This window comes from Corvus cornix, chromosome 3, assembly GCF_000738735.6.
Source record: "Corvus cornix cornix isolate S_Up_H32 chromosome 3, ASM73873v5, whole genome shotgun sequence".
NCBI lineage: Eukaryota > Metazoa > Chordata > Aves > Passeriformes > Corvidae > Corvus > Corvus cornix.
In genome coordinates, this window is record NC_047056.1 from 28,254,628 (window position 1) to 28,276,596 (window position 21,969).

General features: G+C 38.3%; 1 protein-coding gene across 3 annotated transcripts in view; it reads left to right on the top strand.

The window, feature by feature from the left end:
- The window catches only part of RBKS (ribokinase), a 71,606-nt gene that overhangs the window by 37,973 nt on the left and 11,664 nt on the right, over nt 1-21,969 (top strand). For 2 of the 3 annotated variants that reach the window (XM_039569043.1, XM_039569044.1), the window contains 3 exons: nt 2,157-2,248; nt 3,506-3,643; nt 11,859-12,047. In XM_039569043.1, coding sequence (XP_039424977.1) covers nt 2,157-2,248; nt 3,506-3,643; nt 11,859-12,047 — 419 coding nt within the window. The remainder of the gene's footprint in view (nt 1-2,156; nt 2,249-3,505; nt 3,644-11,858; nt 12,048-21,969) is intronic. The other variant, XM_039569045.1, reaches the window with a different exon arrangement.

Here is a 21,969-nt window from a genome sequence, read left to right on the forward strand (position 1 = left end):
GGATGAACAGATCAGAGCAGCCCTGCTGAGAAGGACTTGGGGGTGCTGGTGGGTGAGAGGCTGGACAAGACCCAGCCATGAGCACTCACAGCCCAGAAAGCCAAACGTGTCCTGGGCTGCATCCAAAGCAGTGTGGGCAGCAGGGCCAGGGAGGGGATTCTGTCCCTCTGCTCTGCTGAGACCCCACCTGGAACACTGCATCCAGCTCTGGGGTCCCAGCATAGGAGAGACAGGGACCTGTTAGAGTCCAGAGGAGGCCACCAAGATGATCAGAGGTGTGGAGCACCTCTCCTACAAGGAAAGGCTGAGAGAAGTGGGATTGTTCAGCCTGGAAAAGAGAAGTTTTGGGGTGACCTAATTGCAGCCTTCCAGTACCTGAAGGGAGCCTACAAGAAAGATGGAGACAAACTTTTTACAAAGCGTGTAGTGAAGAGGATGAGGGGAAGTGGCTATCCAACCCAGGCCATTCTATGATTCTGTGATTCTATGAAAGAATTTGGGCAGAAAATAAGTTCCTCAGGAGGACCAAACATTATCCTGTTCAAAAGCCATGCTCTTCTTCACAGCCTGAAAGAGGATCTTAGGGTTCCTCTATCTCCCCCCATGCTCAGCAGATAGTAAATATGGGAGAAAACTAACAGTAGTGTATTACAGTGTGTTCATGATGAGTCTGTAGTACTTAAAATGCAAGTTGGAACACTTCCAGTGCTGCTCCTGACCCATTTGTATGTCAGTGTGATGCCACATGACTGTTTTCCAGTATGTCCTGTTTCTTTGTTTTACCTAGGAAAGTGTGCCTTAAAGTTTTATGTTTAAGAACACTTCATTAGGGTTGCAGTTCAGAAAATAGGAAATGCAAGAGTTAAGGTTGCCTGTGAAACCTTAATTTGTCTCCTTTCTGCATATGCATTATGTTGCAGTCTTTAATTATGTGATCACATGCTGTTTTTCAGTGGTATGTGATCATATAATTAAAGAGTTTATTATAATACATACTGTATTGTAATAATATAAGGGAGCCAAATTAAGATTTCATTGGAATTCCTAATCCTGGCATTTTCTGACTTCTGAGTAAAAGTCTTTGTAACTTTAATATTTTTTTTAATGAGGCAGGTAGAGAGGCATGATAAAGTTGTACAGTCAAAGGCTAAAACTTTCAAAGTGTTAATCACCTAAACTTCTTGGTACTCAGATTTCAGAAGTCTCTGTGCATCTTTGTCTATTAGGGCATTAACTGGGATTCAGAGGTGTTCAGGGTGTCTGACATGCTATAGCTTACAGTCAAAATATGTGTTTAGGACTGAAAATTTAGGCATCCAATTTGGAAGATTTGATCACTGACTATAAGGAATATTTCTGAAGTAAGAGTGTGTGCTTTATTTAAAAATGATGGTCTTGTGGTTAAGACACAAGTATTAATCATAGAATTGGCAAAGTGAAAAACCAAGGCTGCAGACTTCCTGTGTTAATAGTGAGTAAGTCACTTACACTGTCCTCCCGACAAACCTTTTCTGCTGCTACAAGGGGCCTTAGGCTACTACAGTTTAAAGTTAGGTAGTAAAAACTCACATATTCTACCATGTGTTAAGTTTAGGTCCAGCTCTGCCAGATAGCATATTAAAAATATACAGCGCCTTGTCTACACTACAGTTTTATAATGTGGCATTTTGAACAAGTTAGGTAACACATTCAGAAGCACATTTAACTCCCTGTCTGGACATGCCCTTCATTACTCCATAACTCGTGATTCTTCATGTACAGAACTCAGATAAAGACACTGAAAAATTCTAGAATTAAATCAGTTCTTGTAAAACTTATTAATATCGTGGAAGAAGCATCATCAGTTAAACAAATTGCATTAATGTCTAAGGCTTTTCTCTTTTTTTTAAATTTAATGATTTCTTGGGGTTTTTTCTGTTACTCTTTTCTCATGTTCCCATCATGACAGGTGCCTGCACATGAATTAGAATGGAACTTTAATATAATAAACAAAGCTTTTAGCAGTTGTGTAAAACGAGGATACAAAAACCGAGAGTCATTCATGTGTTAATAATAAACATTGGGGTCTGTGATTGAAACACAATGGTCTTTCAAGTGGTGGTTTATGAATCTAAAACGCTACAGATTTAGACTTTCTTTTTCTTTTTTTTTTCCAGTAAAGACTTTGTTTAATCCAGCTCCAGCCCTTGCTGATCTAGATCCACAGTTTTATACCTATTCTGATATCTTCTGCTGCAATGAAACTGAGGTAATGGTCATATGTCATGTTAAAGAAGGAGTATTAAGCAGGAAAATTTCAGAAGGATGCTCTTCTCAGAAATGCAGCATAGGGAACAGGAAAATTGAACCATGTTCCTCTTACATAGGACTTTTGGAGGTGACAGGTTTGATTCCTGACCTAACCAGCAAAGAGTAGTATTCCAAAATAACTTTAGCTTGCACTTGAAATTAAATTAGCTGTTTGCAGCCAGAAAGTTGGGTCCAGCCTTCCTTGCAAGTAGATCAGCAAAACACATCCATAAAAGGACACTTGTTAAATGTTATCACTGAGTGGTAAATATTAAAATAGTTCCTTGTCCTTGTTCTGCAGTCCCTTGATATGATTAGCAGGAATGCATTAGCCATAGTGTTCTGACAGTTTTAAACTCTCTTGCCAGGAGGTGATGCACGCTTGCTGCACTTGATGGTAAATAGTAGCTTCATATGCCTCTTCCTGTCAGATCTATTTTCAGTGAATCTTCTCTGGCCTTCAACTGTATGTTTTCCTTTTTTCTTTTTTCCCCCTCCTTTCCCTCTCTGTTCTAATTCAAGTGTTATTTCTCCCAAAGGAAATTGGTTTTGTCACAAGAGACAAATTAACTTCATCTCATAAGACCTTTGTTTAAATTTACTATTTATTAGCATTAGGCTTGCTGTGTTCCTTCCCCTCACCCTCTCTTTATATTAACAGGAATGTGGGAGAAGTAACCTAGTGGATAGGAACCATGCCTTGGTCAGAGTTAAAGTTATGTCTAAGAAACATGGTTTCTGCAATGAACATAATCCCTTTGGGTGGAGAGGAGGGGGAAGAGCTAAGAGAAAAGCATGGCCCTGCTTACTTGTAGCATATTTTGTCTGATGACAATGTCTGTCAGTGTAAATTTTTGAAGACTCAGTTACCGTCTTTTGAAATTTCTGTTAAACTCCATCACAAACTGTATCAGAAGTTCTCAGCCTGTGAGTCTTCTAGCATTTAAAGGTCAGCCTAAGTAACCCAAAAGGACATCTAAATTTTATTCTGGGATGTTTCATTATGTGTCTGCCAAGTTCACATACTCCAGAGAATTTGGGAATTAGTAAAATAGCAAGGTGGGAGATGCCACGGCACTTCAGGTCTCTGGAAGCCAGAGTTTCCAGGATAACTGGCAGTGATACAATTTGTGGCTCAGACACTGCCCAACAGATACCAGAATTCAATTCTATGTGGTGAAGAGAATGCTAAGGCAAACTATTTATTCTTGTTCAGGGGACTCGCGGAACACCAGTATCATGTTTTCTTGATGCTGTCAGGCAGCTCTTATGCCTGGACTATGCCTCTGGATTGGCTAAATGGTGCAGTGGCTCACATTTTGGGCTGAGAACATCCATACTCTCCCACTATTTAGTAAGTGTCATTCGTTGTTTGCTTTTTCCATAATGCCACTTGTTAATTTTTTCCCCTGCAAAAACTTATCCCCCATATGTTAGAAACAAAACTTTGTTTTTCATTACTTGTCTGTTCCTGACTTTTCTCTCTTTGTATCACACATGTTAAAGTTTTCCTTTTGTTGTATTTTATTGCTAGGGGACAGTCTTGAAAGAGGCATTCTTTGAGAAGTGTAGCTTGCTGGAGCCAGGGGTATTATTATTACCACCACATGGAGGAAAGAAAATTACTTCTATTAGAGAGCAAGAAATACAGGTGTATAATTATAATAGATCCCTGCTCACTCATCTACCTTTTCCTGCAGAGCTGGGGGTACAGTTTGCATTCTTTTCTGCTATTTTCTTTTAAAAAGTAATTACCATGTGAAGATAGCTAGAATCACTGAATGCAAGGTCAGGCACAGAAGTATGCTCTCTGCTGTTGAGGAGGCTCATCTCTTCTGAATTTAAGGAAATGCTAGACATGTGGAAGTTCCTGCCAGCCATATCATGGGAGCATAAATCCAAGTGTAGGACTCCTTCAGCATATTCTGAGAACAACAATGGCATATAAATACCTTTGTTTTTAAAAAACAACCTTTTGAAACTTTGCAATGAAATAGATTATGTTAGCACAAATGTAATATTCAATTTTGTTTGATTTCATTCTGTGTGTCTGATTTATTGAACTGATTTTCAGGGATGGACTATTACCATTTTTTCTTTCTTTTTGCTGAGAAAAAAGGAAAATTCAAGCATTTGTTTTTCTTATGTCACAGGTTTGAAAGTAGTTTTTTTTGTAATTGTTATATGTTCATATACCATCTGTTTTCTGTTTTCTTTCATGACTTGCTTTAATTTCAGATCTCTGTAATGAATACACTTGAGAAGTTTGATATACAGATAAATGTTTACATACCCAGTAAAGGTTAGCAGTCACATCTCTGTATGGCACTTAAAAGCAACAAGTTAATTCTACAAATCTTAAAGATAATTCTAATTTTTTAAACTTTATCCATTCAACCAGTGACATATGCATCTCCATCATTATCTTAAATCACGAAGTACGTAAGACTTTGGTGATCCTGAACATATACTGGGAAGAGATCTTTTTATCCTTTTTTTAAATTTCCCTCAGTATTTACTAACGGTCACAGTTAGAAAAGAGCATTTGGATAAGATGGACTTTTTGTCTAAGCCACTATGGTCATTCTTTTGGATTTTTAAAAATTACTATTCTCTATGGCCAAATTTATTGAATGTCCTGGTTACAGCTGCCTTCCTGAGACGTTCTGTTCCAGCTCCATTGCCTCTCCTAGTTGGTATTTCTAAGTCTCAAATGTTTTTCTTCTAGCCAAAATCCTATTTATGCTCCAAATTTACCTTTTCTGGAATATTTTATTTTTTATCTGCTATTTTAAGCTACTTCCAGGAAAAAAAAAGTGTATTTCTGCTTCATCTTTACTAAGTCTTTTAAATAGTTAATAAATCACCTTGGGTTTGAAGATGAATTCTTTTGAGCTACCCAGTTCAACTGCTTCTAAAACATTCTTTTTAACACAGATGTGTGTTCTAAGACAAAATTAAATTTACACAGTTTTGGGGTTTTTTTATTACTTGGTTTGCCTTTCTTAGTAATTTACCTTTACAAGTATTTATCACAATTTTATCATAATGTCCCTCTCTTTCTTGTTCGTCAAGAAGTACTTTTAAATCATAAAATCCTGTGGTTTGCAGATAATATGTGAATAGTATGTTTGTAACAGAAAATTATGTTGGCTGTGAAACAGAACACCAGCCATATAGTTTGACGTCTCATAGACTGTGTGAAGTGTTTGTTAAAGATGAGAAAAAGGGGATAGTCCTTGTGATTAGCTGAATTATTACTGAGTCAGAAGTTTCTGTTTTTTACGGCTCTAAAGGTCAGGGTCTTGATCTGCAATGCCTTTGTCACAGAACAGAAGTTTAAAGATGTCAGCTATAGTGTCAGCCATGGGATGTTGGCTCTCAAACATAAAAATATCAAATATAACATCAACACTTGATATTCCATTCTTTATTAAATGCCTTAGGATTTAATGAAATCACACACAGTATCTGGTATTACAGCATAGCTCGTTATGGATTTACGTGCTAGAGAGAAGCAAACAAAATTACACTATCATTATGAATTATCTACCATTAGTTTGTCTAGAAGGCTCTTCACAAGCTGTTCTTTTCACTCATGCTTGTTGCAATAACAGGGGTTTTTATGTCTGACATTACTTTCTTTTTATGTGGTTCATGAACAAAAGAAGTCAGAACAAATCTTGCAAGGTTATCAGTTCTTTCTTTGCTTAGCCTGTAGTTCAGTTTTATCTTTTCCCAGAAAGATCAAACTTGTTGAGACTAGTTTGTTAATTCTCAGATGCAGCACAGCCTAATCCCTGAGGTTTGTGCAGGAATGTGCTAGTTCTCCATTCCCTTAATTCTTCTAATGCAAAATAAATGTATCCAATGTCATCCTGGTGAAAACTAATGATTGTTCTTTTCAGTCATCTATAAATGTTGAAAAAGAGACAACCCTATGCAAGATGAGCTCTTTGGAATACTTAACATTTTTTTTCCCACGTATTTGTGTGACTCCTCTAGGCATAACCACAATGTCAATACAGTTCATGTGTTGTTTTTCTGTCTTAGCGTGTGCATGCAGTTACATAGCCCTGCAGGTTAGGAACCAAAATATATTGCACATCAGCAATTTCAATTTGATCCTGAATGTTTTGAAGAACAGCTGCTTCTCTGTTCAAAGAGTACTGAGGAGCCCTTCAGGAGAAGAAAAACTCCTGAATGGTTACAGCAAATGATTAAGTTTGACAAGCTATTTTTAATGCAAAATTGGGAACTACTTTCTCCCCAATGTAAAATGGGTATCAGATTTCTGATCTAAAGAAGGCCATGCAAAGATTTAATGAAATGCTAGCGGAATGCTTTGGAGCTTCAGTAGTAGAAAGCAGTACAAGTTAATTGCTAATTTTGTTAAATAAAGCTGTAAGATACATAAAAATAACACAGAAAAATACATACATTCTTAATGTTTCCTTTTAAGTGTTACTGTCTATTAACAGAGGATGGATCATTTTTTGGAATAAATATTTGTTAGTATGTCCAGAATCAAGAGACATTATTGCCTTTTGCAAGATTCAGAGAATATCAAGTTTATAAAACTTTATCTGTAGTCTGGGATGAGGACATTTAAGACACTGCTTATTAATACAGAGAGATTAATACTAAGGATAATCTTTCTTAAGAAAATATAATTGATATTTCTAGGGGTCAAAACAAAACCAGATCCTTTAGAAATAAAATATTTCAGAACATCTCTTGAATTTGCCTTTTGTGTTTTAAGTAATGGAAAGCTACTATTCTGCCATTACACAGAAGTTGCCAGCAATTCACAGTCTATTTTATTTCCATCTTTGTTCTAAACCCCATTTTATCAGTTGCTGGAAACTATGAATTTTCCCATATTTAGTCTAAAATGAAAGATGTTACTTTTGGGAGGGAAATGAATAGCTTCAGGCCAATTCATTTCAATCAGTTTTTAATTATTCTAGCACGATAAGTATTTCTGCCGGTATGTATGTAAAAATTTTATAATTTGAAACAACTGGAACTAGCTTGGCTTGTGGCCTGACCTTGCAACTTCTTATACACTAAATCTGTTGCACTGCTTCTTGGGGACTGTTCACATGTGTTAGAATTAATGAGATTGAGTTCTTGTTTTGTCATTTTCAAAAGAAATCTCCTAAGGTACAGGCCAAGTTTGTAGCCAAGTGACTTACTGTGTTTAAATATTTGAAATTAAAAGTATTTTAAATTATCATATGTAGTTTTAGATGCATTAGCCTTAAAACTGGGACAGTTTCCCTGTTATTGTTTATTATTTCTCTTCCAGCAGTACCTGGCAACATTTGCAAAGTTGTTACTGTGCTAGGTGCACATAACCCAGTCCAAATGATAGACTGCTCCCCAAAGAATTAAGACTTCTTAGTTTATATTTGCTGAGGATTAGAGGATTGTGGAAGTTAAGAACAGACCTCTGGATGTTCAACTAGTCCAACACCCTGGTGAAGCCTGTCCAGTTTAGGATGGATTGCTCAGGGCTTTGTCCAGTCAAGTTCAGAATCTCCCAAGGCTGGAGACTTGTGTGACCTCTGGGCATGTGTTCCACTGCTTCATCACTCTTGTGGTGAAAAAGCTTGTCCTAATATTGGAATTTCCCATGTTCTAGTTTGTGCTTGTTGTCTCTAGCCCTATCCCTGTGCACCTTCAAGAAGACTCTGGTTTCATCCTCTCTATTCCCACCTACTAAATTGCCCTAGACAGCAATTAGATTTCCCTTTAGCCAGGAGTTCTTAAGGCTGAACAAGCCTGCTTCTCCCAGCCTTCTCTTGTATGTCCTGGTCTCTGGTCCTCTGACTGTCTTGATGGCCTTCCACTGCAGTGTGCTGTGGTAGGTCAGTGTCTTACTTGTGTCAGGGATCCCAAAACTAGATACAATGCTGCAGATTTGTTCTTGCAAATGCCAAGCAGAGGATCCAGAACATCTCCCTGGAGGTGGCTGCCCCAAATGCACCACAGCTAGGAGCAGCTGGCAAATGTTCATATGCTAGGCTCATTCTCAGTTTTAGCCAGTGTAAATTACTATTGCTGTTGAAAGAAGTTAATTGTTTTGGATTGACTTTTGGGGGTAATGTGGGATTGGGGGTGGTGTTAATTTTAACACAGATCTGCCTTGCAATCCAGTTTGTTTCCAGGCCACACAAATGGCTGTCCTGGCACAAGAGAATGGGCTATGTGGACAGGAGTCAGGCAGGGAAAAAACAGGGCCATTTTCGTTTCTGCAGCACTTCTGGTTTGTGTCATCCTACCATGACTAGACTCCACAGTCTAAAGAGAGATGGAGACTTAACTAAGATTAGTGAGGATTATGGCCAAGAACCTTCATATCAATGAAATTAAAAACTTTAGTTAAATTTTTCTACCACTCTTGTAAACAAAATTATGAAAAGAGTTTGTAGGTTAATTATATAATATCCATCATAGGTTTATTCTGACAGCAGTTGTGTGGAATGTCGTCTTGCTTTAATAGGTCCATTTAACTGAGTAGTTTTATGAGACTAGCTGCAGAAAAATAAAATTCTTCATTTGCTGTTCTTTTGTACAGTACTATGGCAAATGTCCACATTGGGCTTTTAGTATTGTTATTTAATTTTTTCTTTACATAACCAATAGTTATTTCCCTCAATTGTACCACAGTTTGTTTTTTAAATAAGATTCTACTGAAGGGAGGAACTTAAAAACTCACCACAGTATTTAACATCAGTTGACATTTACCGCAATCTCTAATTATTGGCACAGAATCTGTCTGGCTTCTGCTGCTTTTATGGTTCTTCCAGTTTGTTCCAGTGTTTTTTAGTTGTACCATCCTGCTGTAGATGAGTTAGATGACAGTGGTTTGAAGCAACCGAAGATCTACTTTTATACAGACTGTCTGTTCAAAATAATTTTGTTTATTGGTATAAGCACTGTAAAGATGAAAAGAAAGATTTCTACAAAACCTTTCCTATAAAACAATTCTTTCACTACTCAAGCAAAAAACCCTGTTGATTTGGGACATAGGAAGCACAAAGAGGAGTACTGTCTTAATGCTAAGCATACAGGATGAGCATTTCATTAGGAAGAATATTATATTTAAATACTTTATTTACCTTGCTCATGAGCTTACAGAAGTATAAGTACCAGGTAAATAAACCAATATTAGATTTACTGTTTCTCTACCAAAACCAAACCCACTTTCATCCTGGAAACTTTGCAACAGAGGTAGAATGTTTGGAATTATAGCCCCTCATAAAGTGCACTGAAAATTCAGTTTGCCTGTTTCATTCAAGGATTTGTCTTAATACATTTTTATTCTTTTAACACAATGTACAAGGTGTTCTGAATAGAGGAATACACAGTTCCTGCTCCAGAAATCTTAAAACTCATGAAGAGACATGGAATATGTAGACACTTGAATAGAGTGTACATATGTATTTTAATATTATATGTCATCTATCTGTAGTTACTCCAAAACCATTATTATAGTATTGGTTCCCTGGAAACCTTGCAAGAAGATACATTCAAAAGGCTTTGTGAGATACTTTTTAAAACAAATTTTCTTACTTGAAAATACTTTTATAACCTTTTAAATACTGAAATATGTTTAATATGCTTAAATAGTTTATACTGCAAGAGAATTTAGAGCAGCATGGTGACATGCCAAAGAGAAAATTGGATAGATTTAGTTGCCTTCTTATAATTTAAAGCTTACTATATTCTTGTCTGGGATCAGTGTGGTTAAAAAAAGTGATTTTAAATTGCGTGTACGTGTTGACCACGCCTTGCCCCTGTGCAGTGCACAAGTTTAACAACCAAGTCCTGCCACACCAGGCTCTGCCTCATAGTGATCAGATCAACAGTGCTTGAAATAATCTGTGCATTTGTCTAAGTAGGAACTGCAGAACTTGGTCATGTAAGTTTAAAAATTAAAACCGGTAAGTGTTCTGCTGGGGATACTATGAAGTTTAGGGAGTGTGTTGGCATAATGTGGCCCTTCAGAGCCCAAGGGTGGCTGCCCTCGCCTGGGTCGGGCTGAAACTCAGGAAATGACAGTGGCGAGCAGCGGGCGCTGACTCACAGCTGGGGGCGGTTTGTTGTAGATGGCTGTAGTAGTTCCTGTCCCCAGCTGTCTGCCCGCCCTCTCTTTACTACAGGCATGGCCTGTGCTCCATGAAGCACTTGTTTAATCACTACAGTTTACAGTTTGTTACATCAAGAACTGCGAGCACTGAATTCGAGTTTCAGTCATGCAGAGGAAGGTAGTTTGAAATATTTCAGCAGCTGTTTCCCAGGAAGCTGAGCTGCCCATGCAGCAAAGGTCAGGAGAGTAGCTGCTGAATAGGTTCCAAAGAAAGTTTTCCACTGAAAATAAGCCCTAGGAGTATGGAAGTTATGTTCACCTATGAAGCAGTTATCTGAAAATGCTTCAGACTGCATTCTACAAGATCCAGCAGCAACCTCGTAATGTAACCTACAGTAAGGCTTCCCTTTTCTCAGGCAAGCAGGACAAATTTTAGTGAAGACATCAAAATGTAGTCTGTCTGTTTACATGCAGCTGAAGGCATACAGTATTATGAAGGAGTACTGCCTGGTAGACTGTTTCAGAGAAAAGACAATTTCTCTTCCCTTTCTTCCTGTTTCATTCTTGTTCTCTTCCCTGCCAAAAAGAAGAGAAAAAGCACATGACAATACAATGCCATCAAGAAAATGTATAAAGTGGTGAAAATGTTGTTTGAGTCTGAAGTCTTCATTGCAGACTTTGGGGAAATTTTGCTCTTAGTTGGGTGGAACTAGAAGAGATTGATTTTAAGACCCAACTGGGAGACGTTTACTTAAGCTCACCATCAGTTAGAAGAAGAGTTTAGCTGTGTTAGTACAGAGCCAGCACAGTTGACAGAAGGGTATGGACATGGCCATAACATAAATATATAATAGACTTTTAATGGGCCTTTGTCCAAAGAAGGCTTCAGATAAATTTTAGGTATTCTCATACAAAAATATATTTTAAATTGAACAGAGTGGTCAAAATTGAGCAATTTGTTTTCCCTGGAAGAGATTTTCCCTTGTGATGTCCCTCTAGCTGAACACTGAGAATTTTTAAAAGTATTTAAAAAGTTTCTCACTTGGTGATAAATATCCCTCAAGAATAGTGACCAAGTTGGCTTGTAGCATTTCTTCACATTAAACCATAAAATGCTTTTGCCAAGACTGTGTCATTGTGTCCATTTCACAGATGAAAAAACTGAGGCATGTGGGAAAAATGTGATTTTACGAAGGGTTTTATGCCAGGTAAGTTGTAGAAGCTGGAACAGAACCCACACCTCCTGTGTCTCTCTGCCTAGGCTGCTCTCCATTAGTCTGCTGTGCCTGAAGTACACACTGATTTCAAGCAAGGAGCAAGACACAGCTGAATATCAGTGTAGGAAGTGGTTTCATGATCATCCTACAATACACATTTCAAAAAGCTACTAAATACTGTTTTCAAATGCAACTGTTGTCCAAAAGTGAATGCTGTCAGATTATGATTTTCGTTTGCGTGGGTTGTTTTCCAGGCAGAAATTTTAACGGGCATCCCAGTTGGCAACCTTGAAGATGCTGAAAAGGTGGGACGCATGCTGTTAGAAAGAGGGTGTAAGCTCGTAATTGTTACTCTTGGAGCAGAAGGCTGCATGATGATATCAGGAGATGAACCCATTCCAAAGCACGTTCCTGCTGGGAAGGTCAGGGCTGTGGACACTACGGTACGTTTTTGTGGTTTAACTGTCTTGCTTTGGAAAAGACTGCTTAAGCACTAGGGGAAAGCAGTGAGTAATCAGCCAAATCTTTGGGCACTAGCACAAAGGCTAATTTATGATGTGAAACTGATATCTTGCTTCCAGTGTCTCATATATTAAATGTCAGTTCACCTGAGTTTTATAGTCTGTATTGTAGATGAGCTAGAATTATTATACATACTAAAGGTGTCCTCATGTTGCTCCTTTACTGAAGTACCTGTCTCTCACTGTAGTGTGTGATGCCACTGGCCTGAGCTGCAGTCCTGTTTTTTCACCTTTGCCCTGTCATTTAATTCATCTTGTCCAGAACTCAGACACTGTGAGAGAATGGAGATACTTCTCACAGTCTGAAACTGAATGTTTGATTCTTCTGACAAAGCATGAATTACTTACCAAGTCTAGTGTAAGGTGATTAAAGACATAATTTTTGCAGAATATAGTGGAAACCCCCCCAAAAGTTCTTGCTGCTTCATGATGACTGTTTTATGATGCTAGGTAAGGGATACTTGGTCAGGCGCATTTTAATCTTTGCCATTAGGGTACTTTTTTGCTTCATGCTCAGAACTAAGTGCAGAAAACATACTCTGTGAAAACACAAAATACAATACCCCCAGCAAAAGATAAAAACAGGGCAGGCAATAGTTAAGATAGCATTGCTATGAAAACCTTACCACATTGCACATATGGGGCTATTTTGTGTTCCTAGTATTATCTGACATAAATCCAAAATAATTCCAGTGGAGTTACTGAGAGCCGAGCAGGTCGTGTTATATGTACTAACTATACATTTAAATGCCTGTTATAATAACGTCATATTACATATGTTCTGTTACAATAGTTCATTAAAATCCTGGAGATTTTACCATCTGGTACATTCCATATCTGAATTGCATTAATAACAACTAGTTCTTGTAGCATGTTTTTTATCCATGGACCTCATACTGATTCACAAAGAGGAAAGGCAACTGCTTAAAGGATGAGGAAACAGAGGCACGGGGAGCTGAAATTACCTAGGTCAGTAGCATGCAGTAGCAGAGCTAAGAGTAAAGTCACTTCATCTTGGTCAGAAGATCGCTCATAGGTTTGGACTGTGATATTCTGATACTGTGGAAAGCGTTGTTTCATTGTTCAATATAATCTTTTTCTACATAACTCCAAAATAGAGATACTTTGGTTTTATTTTCCCCTTTTGCCCCTTTGTCATTTGTAAGTTTGACATTGGGTTAGTGCTGGTTTTGGAATGTCTTAAATTGCTACATAGGGGAAGCAGACATCACTGTACTCTGCATAAAGTTCTTGATAGGGCACTACAGAACCCAAATTGCCTCTGCTTGCTTTTAGCCCAGAATTAGAAGTGCCAAGGAAGTGAAAGCTCCCAAAGCTGCCCAGAATCAGGATTTATTAGCTTGGGAGCAACACCTTGTGAACCTGGCAGTACAGTTTCTTGCTGCTCTGAGCTGTTAAATCCACTACTTCTATCGAAGCTTACTGTTAGAGTTTTTTCTCTATCACACAGAAGTGATGTTGAATAAATATGTGTGATCTGCTTCTTCTTCAGAAGAAAATTGCTTCCAGATCAGCTATTGTTTGATATCTTAAAGATAAGGATTTGCTGCTCTTGGAATAAAACGGCAATACTGAAACCACACGCTGTGGATGAAAAATGCTTTTTATCTTGCGTAGCAGTTCAGAGTTCCATGTCTGAACTAATGTAATGCTCCTGGTTTGTTTGGTTTTTTTTTTTAAATTCTTTTTATTTTAAATAAAAACAGTTTCTTTTAATTTACTAAATCCTTGCCCTGCCTCCTTGTGGCCAACAGGTTATTGGCTTCCACATAGCAGAGGATTTTCACAGTTAATTTTGTTAATCTACTTAAATACCAGTGGGTTGTTTTCAGTAAAACAGCTGTTCTTGGTTTATTCTTGCAGCCTGAATGAAAAAATATGTGTTTGGCCTTCCATTATAAAAGTCTTACAGTGCTTAGCCTGATTATCACTTTGCCTGAAAGCAAGTGGTTTTAAAGCAACCCTTATAAACACTAAAGAAAATAATGTCATCCTCAACTAACCTGGATTTCTCTATTATTAAAATAAGCATTAAACATTCTAGTAGGACATGTTACTTTCTTCAAGGCATGTCCACAGTAGATCCTTCCCCAGGAGAAGGATCAAGCTGTGAGGTAGCTTACCAAGTAGCCACCTACCCACAGGGTATTCAGAGTTGTCATGTGTATGCTCTTAGCCTGCCATTTGATACTAAAAAAAAGTTGCTACCTTAAACTGCCCTGACTTCAGCATCTCGAGGGACTAGGCACGATCACATCTGGTTATGTGCCTGTATCTGTACTGATACGATTTAGATCGCAGAAGGTAAAGTTACTGCCAGACAAAGAGTTAAATGACGCGTGTACCCTATCGCAGAATTTGCAAAAGGATGCAGTCCTTAATAAAAAACGGAATTTTCCATTTAGAAGACACACGTAAGATACAAAATTATCTTCAAAGTCCCCTTTCGCTGTAGAATTTTTCCATACCTGCTACCACTGCCCAGAGTCCTCTCTGCTGCACTGCAACTTCAGTAATGACTCCTGGTAATTTCTATTGCCCACGGCAATTTTAGGAATTTTTGAACAACAAAATACTTGGGTAGGTACAGCCACAAAGACTAAGAATTTGAGTTCCTTATCCCAGTTTGTGTGCTCCCCATTCTCCATGTTCACAGGTTCATCAGAGACACTAAGGGTTCATAGACTGTAGAGCCTGGCTTTTCCTCCCTACCCTTGAGGTGGTTAAATCTAACTGCTTATTGGCAGAACACTGGGAAAAGCTGGCTCCATCTCCCACTCTGTGGTGGAACATGAATCTTCAAGATTGAAAATCTGGCGTTTTTCACCCACACTAAATCAATACTATAAAGAGGGAAAAAAGGCCTGTTGATTCTTTTTTTTAGTACTAATTATCTTAGTGTGGGCTTTAGTTATGTATGCAATGCTTCTCATGACTGTTAGCAGAGCTCTCCATACGCAGTCCAAAACATGTAGAGCACGAATAGTCATTCAGAGGGAAGTTTTGCAAGACATGGTATTGTAAAGCTGAAACATCTGTTTCTCCTGTTATAGCTAAATAGTGCAATAAGCTTTTGTTAAGAAAATTAACTTTCCCTTCATTTTACTAGTTCCTGCTATCTACTTTCTATATGCAAATTTTGAATAAACAGAAAAATAAGTGAATTACTGAAAAATAATCCTCGAATTTTGTGTATGACAGAAAGATCTGATTAAGCCCACCAGCTATATCAATTTGTATTTGAAACAGTTGATGTACATGAGACATTTGACACATAATAAAGTACTAATATAGGTATACATTATATTCTATTTTCATTACTTTAAATAGTTGCTTTTAAATTTAGTTGAGTATATTAAGTTAAATATATGCATTTATTTTTGGAAGAACCTATTTCCACTTTAGGTGAAACTAGTACGTGAAGCTACATTAAAATAGCTGTGAAGGATAATTATATAATTCCATTTATATGACACTTCTTCTGTTGGTAGCAGAAGGTTTCACAAATCATTCACAAATTTGATAAGCATTTCATAGAAAACAATAATATCATATACACACATTTTACACTAGCATGTGTGTGAAGCAGTTTGCCTCTGCTGAAGCAGAAGCACAGCTGAGGTGGAGCACGGCAGCTGCTCACAAGCAGCTGTGGGACATGACCTAACACCATCGTGTCAGAATTGTACTTGAGGTGAAGGGGATGATCTGTGTGATGAACCACACGATGATCCTGGATTTTGCCATCTGCTGCTGCAGCAGCCCCGAACAAGCCGTCTTGGCAGAGACACACGTGGTCTGATGCGAGAGAAGGCCACAACATCATCCATACTGGAGAATGAAGCTCTGCTCTTTTTGCCCCTTCATTCTCACTCTCCCCCTCTGCTTCTGACAATCATGCAAAGTGTAATTTACAGCACTATTTACATCTATTTACATTTACTAATTATATTCCATTGAAACTGCCAAGGAAAATTTGTCAGAAGAATGTAATTACTCAAAGCTGGAATTTGGCCAGCAGTGAGATTAGTTCCCTTCCATTTTGAAAAAAGCACTATGGGATAGTATGGAGCTGAGCGCTTCCAGTGACATCTGGGAACCAAGCCAAGTCCCTGAGGTACTTCCGGAGGCCTGCTTGGGGCTTGGTATCTGCAGGTGGACTTTGCAGAAGCATTCAGGCTGTCTGGAGCTCCAGGTTACTCAGAATCTGGGCTTCAGAACCATGCCATGCCTCCTCTGGAGGTGGGGCAGTCTGGTGGTCAGTGGCTATGGCAGGCTGGAACATGTCTGCTGGCTCTGGGATTTGCTCTGTGGTTGCTCCTTGCAGTTGAAGGTGGGGTGTCCTGTCTAAGGTCCATGATTCGAATTGGAGAGCTGGCACTGGCAGAATCTCTCCTGTGCAATGGCATTAGTGGAAAATGGGGAGTTCTCAAAGTAAGCTGGAGCTGCTCCTCTGTTGGCCCCCCATTTAAAGAGCAGTGAGATCACTTTGGGGAGGAGGTCATCTAGGGTTAGTTTTTGTAACCTCTAGTTTGCTCCATAGCCCAGCTTGGATCAAGATGCTGAATATATACTTGCACCAGTTAGGGTGACTTCGTAATTTTTGTCTCATCTGGTCTTCTAAATGCATAGCATAGTTGCTCTATTTAAGATCTCTTCGTCAGTTGACCTCTAGGTTTACACATACCAATGTTGTGTGCAAAAAGTCCTGCATTAGTACACTCACAGCCAGGGAATCATGCATCTGCATGTCTGGCTTAGGCATGGATGCACTTGGGCACACCACATTTAAATGAAAATTTGGAATCACTTTTCACAGTGCTGCCCCTAGGAATCACAGCAAGTCAATAGTCCCCCTTCTAAATGTCATGGAGAACCTAGAATGTTTAGCTTCACAGTATTTCTAAGCACAACCATTACATTACCATGTAATTTCTTATATTACCAACATTTTCCCTGTCTGGTTATGCTTTTTGGATACAGAGATTGCATAACCTACTAAAAGAAGCTCACAGGTTGAAGTGCCATGCTTGTAAACATGATGAAACTCATTTAAGAGACAGAATAAAATTCAACATTTAATCTACTTTGCCTGAAATTTGACATGAGCATATGTTTTATTCTATATAGTCCTTTTCTGTGCAATATTCTCAGAGATATGATACATACTATTTGTCATAATCATAAATGTTACCATTATTTTTTGTGTGTCAGTTCTGCAAAAGAAAGGCTCATTGCTACAATAGGAATTGTCATCAGATGTTATGTGTTCAAATCCTGTTGTTTCTCTCAGGTTTCTTATTACAATTTATTAGATCTGTCTTTTACTAGGAGAGAGTTATGAAGACTGTCTTTAAACAGTAGATTGCTCACTGAGCAGCTTTGTATTGAACTCTGAAAATGTTATGCAACTTTTATTTTAATAAAGCCTCATATAAGTGTATAGCTATATAATTTTAGATATGTCACAGTATTCAGGCCTGTGCAGCAGTTGTGGTCTAAAGAAGGCAGTGTGGTTTAGCAATTTGAACAAAGGACTGATTAAGAGTTCCAGGGCTCTGCAAAAGACTTGCTGTAAATCCTTGGAAGAGTTACGTGTCTTCTTTGTATCCCAATTTATCTGTCCATAAATTGGAGCTGCCATTAATGTGTTGCATATAAGCCATGAGAAGTCTGTTAGAGATCAGAACAGAACCTGGGAGGCCTTTTTCCCAGGCTTGTCATATAACCTCAGGCCAGTTGTGCTTCTTTGGGGGCTTTGCAAACTCATTGAAGTGCTTCTGCTTGAAGTTGAGAGGTCTTGTCTGTAAAAATATGGTTTACACTAAAATTCTCTGACTTAGCTGTATCTTCTGGTTTGGAGGAAGCCAGAGCCAGAAGAGTGAAGTGGACACTGAAATAAAGCCTTAGAATATAAATAAATCCAAAACAGTCCTCCTAATAACAGCAATTCTTTGTCTCCTGACTTTGTGGCCTAACGTCTGAGGCTCAAGGGGATATAAATACAACACTCTGTGCAATGACTAATTACTCAAAATTCTGTGCATCAGCAGAAGTGGGACTTGTGGTTGACTCTAATATTATCAAATGCCTTTGCTATTTAATAATCTTGTAGCCGTACATTATTTAGCACGCCGTTTGCACAAAGAACAGTGATTTTATTTCAGCTATCTCTCAACAAAGTAAAAATGCAGCTGGTAGTAAATGAAGCATTTGGCAGACAATGTGTCTGATGTACAGTTCTCTAACTTGCTAAGAAAAGAAAAATGTTAAATGTTTAACCTTTTCCTACCCAAGGATGTAGCAAGGAGTAAACCTTTGTGGTTTTCCTTTTTCTCTTTTTCCCTAACCCTAAAACGTAGCTTTTTTCTTCTTTTTCTTTTTCTTTTTTTCTTTTTTCTTTTTCTTTTTCTTTTTTTTTTCTTTTTCTTTTTCTTTTTTCCTTTTCCTTTTTCTTTCTCTTTCTCTTTTTTCTTTTTCTTTTCCTTTTTTTTTTTTTTTCTTTTTTCTTTTCCTTTTTCTTCTTTTTTTTCTTCTTTTTTTTCTTTTTTCTTTTTTCTTTTTTCCTTTTCTCTTTTTCAGTTCTTTTTTTTTTTCCCCTCATCTTCCCTCTCATTCTCAAGAAAAGAGAAGTTACTATCAGGCAAACATCCTATTTATCAGTAGAGTTTATTCACACACACCAACACAGAGTAATTATGCCCAGAGCTCTCATTAACATCCCACAAACCGACAGCATAATAGCTTCCTTTCTTTAACATGCAACCCAAATAGGTTAATAAGTAAGTTTAGTTCCAGTCATAGCCCACTTTCTGACTTAGCCTTCTGCATTCCCTCTTTTACAAATACGGCATCCATTGAATTTTGGAACAGAAAAACCATGAGGAATAAGTTAATCTGCCAGGCACTCCAGTCAGCGATCTGCACTGTAAGTCTAAATAAAGCTGCATCTATTATGTTCTGAAGTTCAGCTGAACTGTGAAAGGGCACATGACTGAAATCACTGCATGTGAGTTGACTCACAGTTAAATCTAGATGGGACTTGCTTGGTTCCTCAGGAGTTTCTGCTTCTGATTCAGGCCTTCTAAAGACACTTCAGTTTGTTAAGGCTTAGTCAGTGGCCTAAGTCTATACAGGTATCCAGTAACAAGAGGGATTGCAAGAGTAGCATCCCTCCGCATTGGCAGTCAACTGAGAAAGTGTAGAGCAAGCTGGATGCATCCTCTTTTCCCTTGGAGAGCAGAAAGCTATATTATGCCCCTTGTACAAATTGGAAAAGTGGAACAAAAATGTTAGCTGGGTGCACTGAAGCACAAGCTAAAAATGTTCTGCTCCAAGTTATATGGGGAGTTGGAGTGATGAAGCCAAAAATGAAGCACAGGCATATATTGTCCCATGCTGCTCTCTTAACTTCTAGATAACATTGTCATGGAAGGAAACACTGTTTATCTGCCTAGTAACTGTCTATTTTAATCTGTAAGAACAAACAATGTAAACAAAATGAGCAAACAGAAGCAGGCTTGTACAGAACAATTTGCAGCCTTGTTTTCCAGTGGAAGATTCCATGGACCACCCAGGCTTTGCTCTAGTCCTTTTCTCAACCAGGGAGCATCTAATTAAATCCCTTTCCATTCCTGACTCTAAGTGGAAGAGAGCCTACAGTCCTGTACAGTTTCTTTCCAGATGGAAATGCATAATTTAACAGAGATACAGCTGACAGGGAGAAGTGGGCCCAGAGCAGTATTAGCATTTGCCACAAATTGCATTAAATTACAAGGGGTACTTAATGAAGACATATTATAAAAAGAAGATTAAAGCCAATATTTAGTTTTTAAGACCCTTCTAAGATTGTAGAGTGCCAGGCAACAAAAAAAACTCACAGTGAAACTACTTTAGTGATACCAAGAGTTTGGTTTAGCTACACATTATCAGTAACAAGTCATGACACTGTGTCCAGTTGTGTCCTACAGCTTTATTCCATATACATGTATACATATACAAAAAGTTGCTAAGCATCTTACATTATTTACTACGTGGGTACTTACAACATTAAGAAAGTACTATTCAGACTGCTGATTTGTAGATAGGGAACAAAGCATGCAGACACTGGCTTGTCAGTGGCAAGTGAACCTGTTTCCCTTGTTTAACCATGACTTGTTCTCTATGCTTCTCTTAAAAAAAAAAAAAAAATAGGACTGGAGGAAAATTTTTGTCAGGCTATCAGCTGTCTCATTTTTAGAACTGGACATCATTGTAAATGTCCACATAAAGGAGAAAGTACATAGAAAGGCAGAGTTGCTTTGCATTGGATGCTCCTCCTCAAAGAGACTGTAGGGAGTTTATGGAAATATGGTACGAGGACAAGTGCTTTCGCTCCACTACTGGCATACTGAGAAATAGTCCAGTTTGGAAATTAACCCAGTTGATTATTATTCTGGACATAGAAAGGTAGGGTTGATGGCAGCATATAGGTAGCAACTCAAATGTTTTGTATGTGGGCCAGAACGCATGAATGATACCACATCCAACATCTGCACCTGAGAATATAATCCGATGAGGTCTAGAGAGGCTGAGTTCAGAAATATCTTTGTGCTATTTCACTTCTGGGATGCTTTAGTAAATGAAACAATGGTATCATTTATGCAGGTTGAGAGCAGAGTAGGAAATTACTTTTATTGCTTCTCTTGGGCTAACTATGTTGTACAACACGAGTGAAAATCATTGCAGCAAAACATGCTGCATCCCTTTTTTGATTTGCTCTCCTCCTCTTGACTTTATGATGAGTCCAGTTCAGGGTCTCCTCCAAGAGGATGCTCAGTCCTGGTATGTAGCTCAGCCTGTGTCGGAGCAGATCCTGGGCTGCCAGTGCATGCACACGAGGCAGTGCCAGTTGTAATGGTAGATAGCACTTCACGATATCTGTGTTGCAGAAAGGATGAAGAGGAAGGAAGACCAACTGTGTGCAGCCATCCTTTCTAATGAAATTCCTGCAGTTAAAAATAGCTAGTGGAAGCTGGCGCTTCTGGCACATCCAGAGCGTCACCTTCCCAAGTATCTTTTTCTGGCCTGAGCTGTAGGAAGTTGCAAATGCAATCCGCTGTGTAATAGTGCAGCATATTCTTGGCCAAACTCCTCATCATTTTTTTCCTCTTCATGGTTAGCTAACAAATGTCATATGCCTCCCTTTCTTCTTTAAAACTATTCTCTGCAGAACCAGGTATCATCCAGGCTGTTGTGGAACATAACTTACTCTTCTCAGTTTCTTCCCATCAGTTCTGGCTGTGGTGAGAGAGAAGGCAAACCTGGCTCTGGAGCCCCTCATCTGCCTAGTTGCTCAGAAATGCCAACTGCAGTAATGATGATATTGAACAATATCAGATTTCATTATTTTCCCCAACAGAGTTTTCAATGCCAAGTAATTTTGGTCACTAAAGAAACCAGAAAGGTTTGAGTTGGATTGGTGATATTGCATAATTAGGTTTTCAAAAGAACAAGAACAGAGAAATGAGAACAGTGGGGAAATCAGGCTTCTTTTGCAAATTCTAACCACAGAAAATGCCAGAAGTTGTATTTCTTATCAAGAATAAAGGAGTTAATCTTTAGTTGCCTGTCCCATGGACAGAATACATTTTAAAACTTTCATTAGACAAATGGAAGGAAGCTAAAACCCTTAAGTTTTGGTGACAGGTAGCAGTAACCTATAGGAATGTCTTTAATAGCAATTTTTAAGTTGAGTGTACTGATTCTGCCACTTTTCTCAGGGTTTTCTTCTGTGTCTGTGTGTTCCAAGGTAGATATACAGACATAAAACCAGCTATAGAAC